General features: G+C 37.1%; 1 protein-coding gene across 1 annotated transcript in view; it reads left to right on the forward strand.

The window, feature by feature from the left end:
- Positions 1-13,789, forward strand: part of IPO11 (importin 11) — a 96,750-nt gene that overhangs the window by 26,047 nt on the left and 56,914 nt on the right. Inside the window, exons 9-17 of the mRNA XM_065045266.1 lie at positions 624-682; positions 3,307-3,355; positions 4,812-4,882; positions 6,246-6,438; positions 6,848-7,000; positions 7,280-7,323; positions 8,194-8,284; positions 10,070-10,117; positions 10,748-10,853. Of these exons, the coding sequence (XP_064901338.1) occupies positions 624-682; positions 3,307-3,355; positions 4,812-4,882; positions 6,246-6,438; positions 6,848-7,000; positions 7,280-7,323; positions 8,194-8,284; positions 10,070-10,117; positions 10,748-10,853 (814 nt within the window). The remainder of the gene's footprint in view (positions 1-623; positions 683-3,306; positions 3,356-4,811; positions 4,883-6,245; positions 6,439-6,847; positions 7,001-7,279; positions 7,324-8,193; positions 8,285-10,069; positions 10,118-10,747; positions 10,854-13,789) is intronic.

The raw sequence follows: 13,789 nt of genomic DNA on the forward strand, positions 1-13,789 counted from the left end.
TGCTTTACATTTTGCTATCTTTAGGCATTTAACTGAGTTATTTTGTTGTGTTAAGTGTATCTTGTGTTCAATGAAGAGATAACCTTAGTAGTCAGTTTGGATTTAAGGTTATGCTTGAGTATTTTTCTGTAGAATGAATATATAGCCTTACTGTACTTTGCTGATTTGAAGAGCTGGAAGGTTTGTGTGCCGTGCTTGCAATGTACATGATACCAGTTTTGTTTCAGAAGGTGCAGTGTGTGGCTTCTCTGGGTTATTGGCAGTGATAAATCTGAGAAAGTTAAAAGATGATGTGTGGGCCATAGTTGACTGTACTTGGCCCTTTCTCTGCTGCAGAACCTTTCAGAGGTTGAATACTTACAGCTTTTTCAGAATTCCTTGTGAAGATTCAGTAATTCTTGGAATTCTTGTAATTATTTTACACATGATGTATTTTTAAGTAATTTCAACAAGATTAGGTTCACGTTAGGTATGGCTGAGGAATCCAAAGGCCCAAAATTAAGTGCATTTTTTAATACAGAGAAATAGAAGAAAGGCATAGCAACTGTAACTGTAATCATGATCTGAAATCTGTTGGAACAGGGGCTGAGAACTATCTACACAAGTAACTTCTTTATTCCTAGTGCTTCGTAAACTGACAGTCCATGGGTTTGTAGAACCTCATTGGAGTTCAGAGGTGATGGTAAGTAATATATCTCCATTTCTGGTTCTAGATTAGAAATTTCTATGGTGATTGCAGGTATTGCTAGAGCTACATTTAAAAATCATTGAATGGCACACATTTGTGTCATGTGAAGTAAGATCAAGGAACACATTCTCAGACTTGTCCTCCCATCATTTAAGAACTGTCAGATCCTAGATTGAACCTAAACAATGGCATGATGTTAAAAAAAACAAAAGGTACCCCTTCCAGTTTACATGTCACATGATAGTGACACCCCTGATGCCTACTGGAAGTTGTCTTACGTGAGCTGTCCCCCATCATTTGAAGATGGTGTTTTCTTTTAATGATGAATCCGATGGCATCTTTGTCTTGTCAAATTGTATGGATAGAATTTGTCTGATCAAATTGAAAACCTGTGGTATGCAGCCCACCTGGGTGTTGAGAGAAGTGGGAAGAGAAGAAGGGAATGCAAGCATCTCCCTTAATCCCAAACAGTGCTTTGCTGGAGGAATTGGGTACCTATGACCTACATCCTAAACTAGGACTTTGAGAACATGAAAGAAATGGATAAGCAGATTGTAAAGCATGCATCTATATTTACCTATACCACCACCTTTTAGAGCCTCTGTGCTGTTGGTGTCGTACTAAGTTTGGTTTGGATCATCTATGCAGTCTGCGAGCTGCCTTGTCCGAGAAGAATCAATTGGTTCAGTTAAAAAATATAAGGTGATAATAGAATCATAGAACAGTTTGAGTTTGAAGGGACCTTCAAAAGTCATCTAGTCCCACCCTCCTGCCATTCAGAGGAACATCTTCAACTAGATCAAGTTGTGCAGAGCCCCATCCAGCCTGGCCTTGAATGTTTCCAGGGATGAGGAATCTATCGCCAATCCAGGCAACCTGTTCCATTGTGTCTCACCACCATCATTGTAAAGAATATTTTCCTCATGTCTAGCCTGAATCTCCCCTATTTTAGTAATGGGTGGTAGGCTGAGGGCTGTACCAGTCTGAGAAGTTTCCTGGTGATGTCCTTAACCAGGGCCCCACGAAGGCAGCAGGCTTCCCTAAGAGAAGGGTCTGTTTGGGTCCTCTGTTCCCCTCAGAAGGGAGTCACCTACAACTACAACCCATCTTTTCTTCATCATGGAGGTGGTTGTAATACAGGGGATATGCCTTTCTGATTCTGTCAATACTTGTGGTGTAGATGTACCTTCATTTTCCTCATCCATTGTGGCCTTCTACATCCAGAGCCTCATACCTGTTGTACAGAGACACCTAGGAGGATGAGGTGGGTTTCACCTGGCAGCCTGAGTGTGGATTTGCGGCCATTCACTCCTTTCCCTTGAGCTGCTGTCTGCAGTTTGGCAGGGGGAGGATACAGGACTCCTTTGATCTTGTGTTTTTACTGGTGGCCATTCCTGTCTCAGGGAGGCCAGAGCACGGTCCCAACAGTCTATCTCCTTCTTAGACTCTGAGGTAGTAGCACATCTGAACTGAGTTTGACTCAGCTTTCTGCTCATGGAATCATTTTAGTTGGAAGAGGTCTTAAAGATCATTGAGTCCAACCATAACCTAATTCTAGCACTAAACAATGTCCCTAAGAACCTCATGTACACGTCTTTCAAACACCTCCAGGGATGATGACTTCACCACTTCCCTGGGCAGCCCGTTCCAATGCCTGACAACCCCTTCTGTGAAGAAATTTTCCTAATGTCTGATCTGAACCTTCCCTGGCACAACTTGTGGCCATTTCCTCTTGTCCTTTCACTTGTTACTTGGGAGAACAGACCAACACCCCCCATGCTAGAACCTCACTTTAGGTAGTTGTAGACAGTGATAAGGTCTCCCATCAGCCTCCTTTTCTTCAGGCTAAACAGCCCCAGTTCCCTAACCCGCTCCTCGTCAGACCTGTGCTCCAGACCTCCCAACAGCCTCACTGGCCTTCTCTGCACTCTCTCCAGCTCCTCAATGTCTTTCTTATGATGAGGGGCCCAAAACTGAACACAGGATTTAAGGTGGAGCCTCAGCAGCACCAAGTACAGTGGCCCAATCACTCTCCTAGTCCTGCTGGCTACACTATTCCTGATACAAGCCAGGATGCTCTTGGCCTTTTTGGCCACCTGGGCACACACACTGGCTCATGTTCAGCCACCGTCCATCAACACCCTCAGATCCCTCTCTGCCAGGCAGCTTTCCAGCCACTCTTGCCCAAGCCTGTAGTGCTGCCTGGAGTTGCTGTGACCTAAGTGCAGGACCCGGCACTTGGCCTTGTTAAACCTCATACAATTGGCCTCAGCCCAACCATTCAGCTGGTCCAGATCCCTCTGTGTGGCCTTCCCACCCTCCAGCAGATCAACACTCCCACCCAACTTGGTATCATCAGCAAACCTATTAAGGGTGCACTCACTCCCCTCATCCAAATCATTGATAAAGAGATTAAACAGAACTGGCCCCAATACTGAACCCTGGGGTGCACCAGTCACGACTGGCTGCCAACTGGATTTGGCTTCTTTCATAACTCTTTGGGCCCAGTGATCCGGCCGGTTCTTTATCCAGTGAATAGTAAGCCCATCTGGGCCATAAGCTGCATAATATAGTGCAAAATAAACTTAATATTTTAAAGGCACATTTATATTTTTCAGGGTTTTCTAAATGCAGTGTTTGAACGTCTAAAACAGTTTCTGGAGTGTAGTAAGTATCTGAATATTTTTTCTTGTATTGGTTATTAAATATTAGAAGCTGGATGAAGGCACAATAATGTTTAGTGCATCATCATTAATCATTTATATGTGAGGTTTTTTTTTAAGTCCGAAGCTTTTACTTTAAATGCTGCTGAACTGTCTGAAATGGCTTCATTTAAAATGCTGATTTATGTCAACAGATTAAAATCCCACCAAAATTATACTTTGTGTGATAATGCCCATGTAAAAAAATACTCATCTCAAACCATGGATTGACAAAGTATCCATATTAAAATATGTAGATGCTAGGAAAAAACCAAATCATCTTGAGTTTTCTTGTTTAGGAGAGTTTTCTGTTTTTCCTGGAGTTTGCCATGTGTTTTTGTCAAATGGGAAATAAAGATCACATTTACCTCTATATTCTTTTTAACTGAAAGAGTAGTAGTCTGGGATGGGCAACCACAGGTTAACACAGTCACAAGAAATGTAAGTGTAGTTGGCAGGTGTTAGTGCATTTGCAGGGATTTTACCTGAAGCAAGGGAAAAGGAGATGATCAGAGGTGTTCCATCTCAATTAAAACAGTCACTGTGTTCAATTCCAAAATAGAATACCCTTTTTGCGCTTCTAAAATACAGGTTTCTTTCCATGCACCTGTTTGCCCATTCTACTCTATTATAGTTGTGCTCTTTCTGGCCCTTTTTCAGTTTTTGGCTAGATAATTGCCTAGCGTTAAGAAACTGAATTGAAAGCTGACACATTCCGAAGCTTGGTGGTTATTGTGACCTCCTAGAACATAAGGTCTGTGGATTTGGAATGTTCTAAGATAAGAACCAAGTTGAAGCTTTGCATTTCCACTTTTCTAATCAATAAGTTGTTTTGCAAAGCAGGAACAACTACCTTAGAAGATTAGTGTTTACATGTATTATGTCATGGTTTTTGCCTGTGTGCCTTAATTATGGCTTTTTTTTTTTTTTTAGTAAAAACTTTTATCTGGTTTTTGTAAGTTGAGAATGTTTTCCCGTGTCCATAATCAATTGTTTTTTAAGGTGGACTTTCTAGAAAAGCATGTAGTGTTATGCAGTAAGGATATACCATAGTTTTAATAAAAGGACATTTTCATCTTTTCAATGCTTTTTTACTTCTTGCCTTTGCTAGCATTTTCTGGCATTATTTTAACTGTCTTTTGTCATTGAGTTAACAGTAATGTCTTTATTGTTTTATTCTGATCAGTTACAGTGAATCCCACTGCAGCTGAAATAGCTAATTTCTGCCTCCCCCAGAACTTCTTACCTTGAATTTGACTTCTAATTTATTCTGCCATAGAACTTTTTTCTGGCTGCCATAATCCCTGAACTATATATAGAACAAGTTGTCCTTCAGTGTTATTTTTTAAAAAAACTTAGCTATCCTGAAAGAAAATGAAAGTCTGAAAAAAATGATATTTGTTAAATATCTAATTTACCAGGTAGAAGTGTAAGAGCAGAAAACGTATGCAGAGATCGTCTAGAAAAGACTATAATTCTGTTCACTAAAGTGGTAAGTAAATTCTCCATTCAGTTACTGAATAGTTTACTGCTCTGGAGCAGAAGTCCCCATTCAGATGTGTGTGTTCCTTAAATCCAATAGCTTTCAGATCTTTTAAAGAGGTAGAAGGTACTGTAACTTAAAACTTCTTTGTTATGAAATATATTTGAGATTATTTTTAAGAAAAAGGGGTCTGTTTACAAATGCTGATGTAAGTTGTAGGAGTGAAGAATACATTTCCTTAGCTCAAACAAAATTAAATGAATTCCATAAATAAATTATTTAGCTAAGATTTTGCTCATAAGAGAATTGCAGGTTTGCTAAAACATTGGTATCAGCATTAGTGAATAAAGAAGATACAAACTTTTCATCCTATCTTTTACAAGCAGTTAGATTGCTGTTTCTAAGGCCCTGTTCTATGGAATGACTAGCCACTTTTGGTTCATTGACAGAAAATTGACAAAAAACTCCTTTACCCTCTGTGACTTTTGTATTATGTATTTGAGGTTGTCACCTAATTCTGTGCAACCATTAATTGCATAAATTTCAGAAAGTAATTTTAGCATTTTCACTTGCTGTTTTTTAAAAGATATAAAACCTACAGAATTCTCATTGTTTTCACATCCTATTTTGGGGCCATGGATCTTATTTAAATATTCAGCCTAATAGTCAGAAGTGGGAAGCATCAGCCAGATTCACCAAAATTGAGCTGGAGGTGCTCTGACGCAACATTCTTAGTGTTTATCATAGTACTTCCTACTTTGAACTAACAAGTAAAGCATGTGAGGCATATGCTTCTTTTTTATAGACTTGAAGAGAAAATACACTATTTAATAATCTAGCACCTGTAGAAATTCAGGTACAAGAATTTAGGCTTAAGCACTTTTGAAGTAGTGGAGTACATTAAAGGAGCTGACCAGTGCATTCTAGACCACTAGTTGGAAGAGCTAAGCTGAAGAAGAAAGTGCTGTACTGCAGTGGAGGGGGAGAAAAACAATTTTTTCTTTTTTTTCCCCGCATGCCTCTTTTACTTAGAATAGTTCTAGGAGGGATGAATTATGTGCTAAAACATTCAGAGTTTTAAGTGTGGCTGATATGATTTATATACTATGTTGCTAGCAAGCTGCTCTTGTTGAAAATGTGAAAAAAAAAAAACAACAAAAAAACTTGAGTCAAAAATTTCAGGGCAAAATAATGCTTCATTAGGCATCGATACTGATCTGTTCCTAATTTACTGTCTGCATGCAGTTTTCTATTATTTTATGTAAATTAGCACTTGTTTCTGAGAACTAGTTTATGAAAGCATTTAATAAAAGACTTGCATAAAAAGTCATTTAATATATCTTTCTTGCTCTTCTGCTTCCTTAATTTTTAGCTTTTGGACTTCCTGGATCAACATCCCTTTTCATTCACCCCTTTGATTCAGAGGTCATTGGAGTTTGCTGTAAGCTATGTATTCACAGAGGCTGGTGAAGGAATTGTATTTGAGCGGTTTATTGTACAGTGCATGAATCTCATTAAGATGATTGTAAAAAATTATGCTTACAAGCCATCCAAAAACATTGAAGGTACTGCTGCTATTTACCATAAACATTTTTATATCTTGAAAGACAATTTTCTAGTTATTCTCAACAGTAAAACTCCTTTAAGACATTCTTCTGGAGCGCTTAATGCTTTAATAGTTAATAATATACACTTCTGTCTCTATATTAGTAATTCTTATTTTGATGGTTGAAATATTAATATATATAGACACTGACTTGCTAAAGTAATTTTGAATCCACAAGGAGCGTGAAGTTTTGTTGATTATTTCATCAAATGGTTTGATACAGCTTTCCTTGCTTTGATAAACTGGGATGTTTGCTGTAATTGACTAAAACCAGTAGTCAGTTTTTTTCTGAGAATAAGCATTTATTACCTATCAATTTTTGATCATTAAGACACTTAATTGTAACTTGAAATTTTTTTTAATTTCAGATAGTAGTCCTGAAACTCTCGAAGCACACAAGATTAAGACAGCATTTTTCACATATCCAACACTAACGGAAATATGTAGGAGATTAGTCAGTCATTATTTCCTGTTGACAAAGGAAGAACTAATGATGTGGGAAGAGGATCCAGAAAGCTTCTGTAAGAAACGTGTTGTATAGTTGGCTGCAGTTTATTTAGATACTGGAGTTTCATATCCACATTGCCTCTGTAAATTGTCTACTTGCAATACTGGCTGTTTTCTGAAGTCTTTTACATGGACAAATATTCCAAATATTCCTTCTAGAGATGATTTTCCTGATGAGAAATTTCTCAGTAGTCTGTGATATTCAAATATCTGCCTACTAAACTTTATTTGAACTGTAGTTGAAATAATACTTTTCTTTCTTTCTTTTTTTTTTTTTTTTTGTGAAATCATAGCGGTAGAAGAGACAGGAGGAGATTCTTGGAAGTACAGCCTCAGAGTAAGTGTTACACTTTGGAAAAAAAACCATTCAGTGTTTCTGGATGCATTTCTTGATAGTCTTGTAGCCAAGAGAGATGATGGTAGAAAGATAAGCTCATGCTTTTCAAAAGAATCTTTAGTTAAAAAAATTCATTAAAATTAGTATAAACTTTGTTAATTTATCAATGTTCAAGCATGCTGAAATACACTGGAAACTATGCACTTCATGTTCGAGGAGGGAGGTAAAAGGAGTCTGCTTCAGCATTTGTATTGTGTAGTATCTGATGGTTATTAAACCTAGCAATAGCTTATTCTTTGAACTGGTAACTTGTATTATCACTTACGACTTTGTTAGTAGACATGAATGAAGAAAGTTTCAGATGCATCTACATTAGCATTTTAGTTCAGATAAAAAATGTGCTTTGTTGTATTGAATCTCCCAGTTATCACTGCTGGGATTTGCTTTGCAGAGAGATCTCAGAGTTTATTTACTGAGTTACTTTCATTTTAAACTGAAAAACCCAACCCTGTTCTTCTAGTGTGTTCCAAGTGCAACTGGTTATTCAGTCCAGATGACTCAACTAGAGCTAATCCAAAAAGAAATTGTGACATACCTACAGCGTGGTCACTGTCTCCTCAACACCAGCTGTGTCACTCCCCAGATCCATTGTTCTTCTACTGCAGAACTGGCTGGTATAAGATACAGCTGTCAAAATCTTGCAAAAGTTAAGCATACTGTATAATAAGAAGAGTGGTATTTCATATGATATGAATTTTGCTATAAATGATCTTCAATACAAGATATTCAGCACTTAAAATTTCAGCATAAAATGTATAATAATAGCCTTTATTTTGATGGATTCTAAACCAGATGTTTTATTTTTTTCAGCCATGCACGGAAGTTCTTTTTATTGATATTTTCCATGAATATAATCAGACTCTTAGCCCTGTGCTGTTAGAAATGGTTCACAGTCTACAAGGTAAGTTCTTTAACAAACAAAGGAGCTGTAAAATGTAGAATTCTTTACATTCACTTTTGTCAACTGTTAAACTTTGTGATATCTAATTATATATAGTACATTCATTATGCATTTTTGAAAGAATGTGTTAATATTTTAAAATTATTTTTAAAGCTACCATAAAGGAAATGCAATGTATATATATGAAAAGAAAATCCTAAGGATTATTTCCTTTTCATTGTAACTCTTTTAGATGACTGGCAAAGATTAGGGCTTTTCTACTTGTGTGAGGTATGAGGCTTTCTTGAGAATAGTTGACAATAAATTGATTAATTAAGTTCTGTAGGTTGCTTTTTACTGGGAACTTTCTGATCAAATGTTGCAAGGCAGTCTATGGTAATTCTGCCATATCTTTGCAAAAATCTTTGGAAAAAAAACAACAAACCTTCAAAAGAAAAAGTTCAAGTTATGCCCTCATTTTGGAGACTGTAGAGGGCTTTCCAAATACGAAGATTTGCAAATTTTGTGTTTTTCTGTTCGAATCATGGAATAGTTTGGGTTGGAAGGGACCTTCAAAGGTCATCTAGTCCAATCCCCCTGCAATGAGCAGGGACATCTTCAAATAGATCAAGTTGGTTAAAGCCCCATCCAGCCTGGCCTGGAATGTCTCCAGGCATGGGGCATCTACCACCTCTCTGGGCAACCTGTGCCAGTGTTTCACCACCCTCATGGTAAAAAATTTCTTCCTCATGTCTAGCTTGAATCTCCTCTCTTTGAGTTTAAAACGATTTCCCCTCGTGCTATCACAACAGGCTAAAAGGCTGCAATAAGGTCTCCCCAGAGCCTTCTGTTCTCCAAGGCTGAACAACCCCAACTCCCTCAGCCTGTCCTCACAGCAGAGGTGTCCATTCCTCAGATGACTGAAGTCTTCATAGACTGAGGAATGATTCAGGTTTTCTTCATCCTCAAACTGATTTTTATAGTGGCCATGGAAGATAACGAGTAGTAACTACTGCTTTGTTTTTCCTGTCATTTTGGGTTTAGTTGTTTCCCCGCATTGTATGTCACCTGACTTAAAACATTTTATATTTGTCCTTATTAGACTGGATCATTACTTTCTATTAGAAATAGAAATAAATACTCATATTCCGAGGGTGATTTCTGACTTCACCTCCAGAATCTCTTTGTGCACCTAAGTTTCAGGATGCCTTGCTCTGCTGTAGTCCTGGGAGTGGTAAAAGTATCCTTACAACAGGGTTAACAGTTACTTTGTTTTTTCCAAGAGTTATGGAAGTTAATAATTCCATGATCAAAGATACATGTATGCTTGCCTTCTTTTTTTTTTTTTTTTTTTCCTTCTGTTGAAATAATACTACATGGTATTAACTATTTATTAATTCTTAAGATTTTGGAAAAATCTTACTTATAAAGTGTTAAGTACACAAGTACACATATGTAAAGTGTATAGGAACTGTTGGAAATAGTGCCACATTGTCAATAGTCTTCAGCAATTTGTGAGTTTTGAGTCTGTTGGTTTAAAATGTATGCTTCTGCCTGCCGTGCTGCTGTTAAAACTGTTCAGTCCCAAAGAAGTCCATCAAAAATAGAGCATGAAAGCAGAGACTTGATTATAGTTGAGACTTAATTACATATGTTCCCTGAAAAAATATGGAAACTGAAATAACTGGACTTGTGAATAAAACAAAAATAGTGAGGCAGTCTTATTTCATAGCATACTTAGTCCCAAATTGCTTTAGTTCTTTGTTTTAGTTACATTTTTTTCTTTGTTTTAATGTTGTCTTGTAGGACCTACCAACATGGAAGATACCAGTGCTATACTGATTAAAGATGCTGGTAAATTAAATTTTGCTTTACTTTTAAAATAACAGAGCTGCTTTTGTGTATGTGCTTGACTTCTTAAAAATTGCAGGATGAATTTGCAAGATGTTTTTTAAGACACGGGGAGAGTAAGACCTAAATCCTATTTCTCCTTGCACTTGATGTCATTATTTTCAAAACACTTATATAAAAAAATGGTGCTTTTTTCACCTTTTTTGTGAAACAAACCCTTAGCCAGACAGTCTCCCTTACTGTCCTTTCCTTTCCTTTCTGCAAATAAGTGAGGTACAGGGCTCCCACGGAGATACTCTGTCCATTGTACAAGTAAGGAGATTTTATGGCAAAGGAGAAGAGTTGACTAAGACCTCTAACGGAACAATTCCTGATGTCACAATAAGATCTTCATCAGTCTTATGTCTTTGGACTTTATTCTGTAATATCTTTCTTTTACTAAACATTCTTCCAGAGTTAGCTTTACCATGGTCTGATAATACCTTTCTTCAGAAAGTTGTGCTTAATTTTGTTTTCTCTATTACGTTCAGGTTATCCAAAATGTTTTTAGAAACTTAAATCAGTCTGATTATTTAATACTAAAATCATTTCGTATTTAAGCAAACAATAAGCATAAATATATATTTTTCCCAGTGTTTAATGCAGTTGGACTGGCTGCGTATGAACTATTTGACAGTGTGGATTTTGATCAGTGGTTTAAGAATCAACTGTTAGCAGAACTACAGGTTTCTCACAACAGGTAAACACCTTAGTTTGTTATACCTTTGTTTAAATATGAACTGTTGATACAAATCTTTTAACATATAGTGTCAAGTAATTGCAGACTTGAAAAATTTAAATGTATCCAATAAATGAGCAGTGTTATGAAATAAATATTGATAGCTGATACAGTCACAGAAGTGATAGCGTTCATGAAATTTTCTGTTTATGTTTGAATTACTGTGTGGCAGATACTACCAGCGTTGTGTAAAAATAATGAGTCTGTCCTCCTGCAAGTATTTGAGTTGACTAATCTTTCTCAGGACAGCCACCTTTGCTCACTTAAAGAGAGATACGTAGGCCTTCTGAGACCCCAGAGGCCTTCAGGCAGCAAAGGCTAACTGCAGTCAGTGGAAATCTCTGTAAAACTGTAGCTCAGCCTAAACAGTGATTTGTTCTTCTCCGCTAGTTTCAATACATGCCCTCTGTAGTGTTCTTCTGTTGATTTTGCCAGCAATTAAGTGAGGAAGTGAGGATTTGTGTTGTCTTGTAAAGTGTGAATGATTACAGGCTGGTTCTACATCAAAAGTATTACATGGCCCATCTGCTGGGGGTTTCCTTTCTCACCAAGGTTCCCTTCACTTGGGTGGCCTTCACATGAAAACATTTGTTTTGGTTAGTGGATGTCATAGGATATTTTGAAAGATGCTTTTGGCGTCTCAGTCCATGTCTACAACTGCCTAGAAGAGTGTTCCTCCCTGTTCCTGAAACTGTCACACTTCCTCAGGGGAAGGACAGTGACTGCCATTGTATGTGCTAATCCTTATCTGATGAGTTCTCAGTCATCCTTTGGCTCTGAATAAGTATTTCCTGTTTTTCCTATGAGTAATTGCCAGTGACCCTAATGGCCTTTGAAGAATTTTACTATTCCTTTTCTTTGTATTTGCCATTAATCTTACCACACATAATTGTTAACTGAAATATATACTAATTTGTTTGCTAATACCCTTAGGAGCTACTATAAATTGTAAATGATTTTCCATAATGGCCATCTTTTCCAAATGCCAATTACAGACACTTTCTTTACAAATACAGTTCAATTTAAGGTAGAGTGTAAGATCCTGGTGCACTTAAAAATACTGAAATGCTTCTTTGCCTTATAATATACTTCTTAAAAATGAATTCTTTACTTTTGGATATCTAACCTTACTTCAGAGTCACTGAGTAAGTGCCACAGTTGTTTACCTTTTTCTCATTACGTTGTTTTTTTTGTTTTTTTTCTTTTTGGCATGATCTCAACTTCATCTTGCTTTTACCAGTGGCCAAGTACTCTAACAGGTTAAATGACAGAAGAGCAGGAAAAAATGAGAGATCTCGTATATATGATTGATCCTTTTTTTTTGTTGTTGTACCTCCTCAGCATTGATTTCTGAATAAAACTGCCACAGTATTTGTAGCTTTGGCATTTTTATACCATCCACCCATATAGGATTAAGTAAAACTGAGGAAAGTCTTCTACAATTGATATGGTTGTGTTTACACTAGGGAAGACACTTGATCTAACCATTTGGTTGGCATTTTTGATGAAATTCCTGTGGGGACAGTAGCTTGCAGTAGGAGTCATCTGAAAGTTTGAAGCTTCATTTGCTTCAGCTGCTTCTACTGTCAGCAGTGCTGGAGACCACCATGGCAATAAGGGAGACTGTGCTAGTAGTTTGATTGGAGTGCTGCTTTAACGACAGCTTCAGGAATATATATACCATTGAGATAAAGCAAATTGGAAGGCATGATCTGCTGTCCTGAAGAATGTCCCATGGTGATTAGCATACTTGTTCACAAATTGGTTCACGTCTGGGAGCACAAGCCTATGCCTTGTCAGCAGTGACTGTAGAGTTTGTTTTGTTTTCTTTGAATGTTTCATTGTCTGTTGATAGTGAGACTGTCAGCTGTGGCCATAGCAGTAGGAGAAATATAGGATTAATGAAAAAATATTCTTAAAGATATTTAGAAACACTGCATTGCAAAATTTATCACTTGCCATGGTATCTGGTTTTGTACGAAGTAAGGAGAAACTTTTCCATAATATGAAAATACTTTACTGAATACAATCTCTCACAATAATTCAATCTTAAAAAAACTTTTCCTGCTGAGAGAGAGTATCAATGTCACACTTAATACTTTGGTATCAAGTGAGATACTTTGGACTTGAATGTCTGAATGCTGTACAGACCACGTAAAGCTACTGTCCTATGACTATTGCTGCCTTATTTTGGAATATGGTCACTTTTCCCATGAAATCTTTATGTCCAGCAGGCTCCATCTGCTTATACTTAGTGTATGCTCTTACTGTAAAAACTAATGGTGTTCTAAGAGGTGAGCTTTTCCCAGGAGTGAATGTAGAAAAGGTAGGACCTCAAAGATTAGCACCTATGAACAAACAGTAACACCAAAACCCAAGCACCATCCCCCCAAAAAACAAACAAACAAACAAAACCAACAACCCAAAAGCACACTATCTTTTTCTCTACCAGGGAGAAAGAATTATAAAGATACATGTAGGATGTATGAATTGTACAACAGATGTCACCAAAGTTGAAAATCCTTTGTATCAGGAGACTTATGTCGTGTAATTTAAAACTTTTCTTTATGTGATAGTTGTTTGAAAACTATCCAACGCCAATCTCAAAACAAACCTCTTTTTTAATATTCTGATTTTTGCAAGATTATGTATTGGGCACGAGCTTTCTAAGCATAGAAGTTGTATCATCACAGCTTCTAGAATAAATAGAAGGACATGTTAGTAAGGCAACATGTTGTGTAAGTTGTGTTTCAGCATGGCTGGTTCATGCTTCACTGCGACTCAGTAAATCTCAAGCAAAACTGAATTGTTATTCCTCATTAACTTTATGTTCCAGTCTGATGAACTGCTGTATACATGCAACTTCCACAACTTTCACGTTCCCTGAAGTTGTGCTT

The sequence above is a fragment of the Columba livia genome, chromosome Z (genome assembly GCF_036013475.1).
Source record: "Columba livia isolate bColLiv1 breed racing homer chromosome Z, bColLiv1.pat.W.v2, whole genome shotgun sequence".
Taxonomy (NCBI): Eukaryota; Metazoa; Chordata; class Aves; order Columbiformes; family Columbidae; genus Columba; species Columba livia.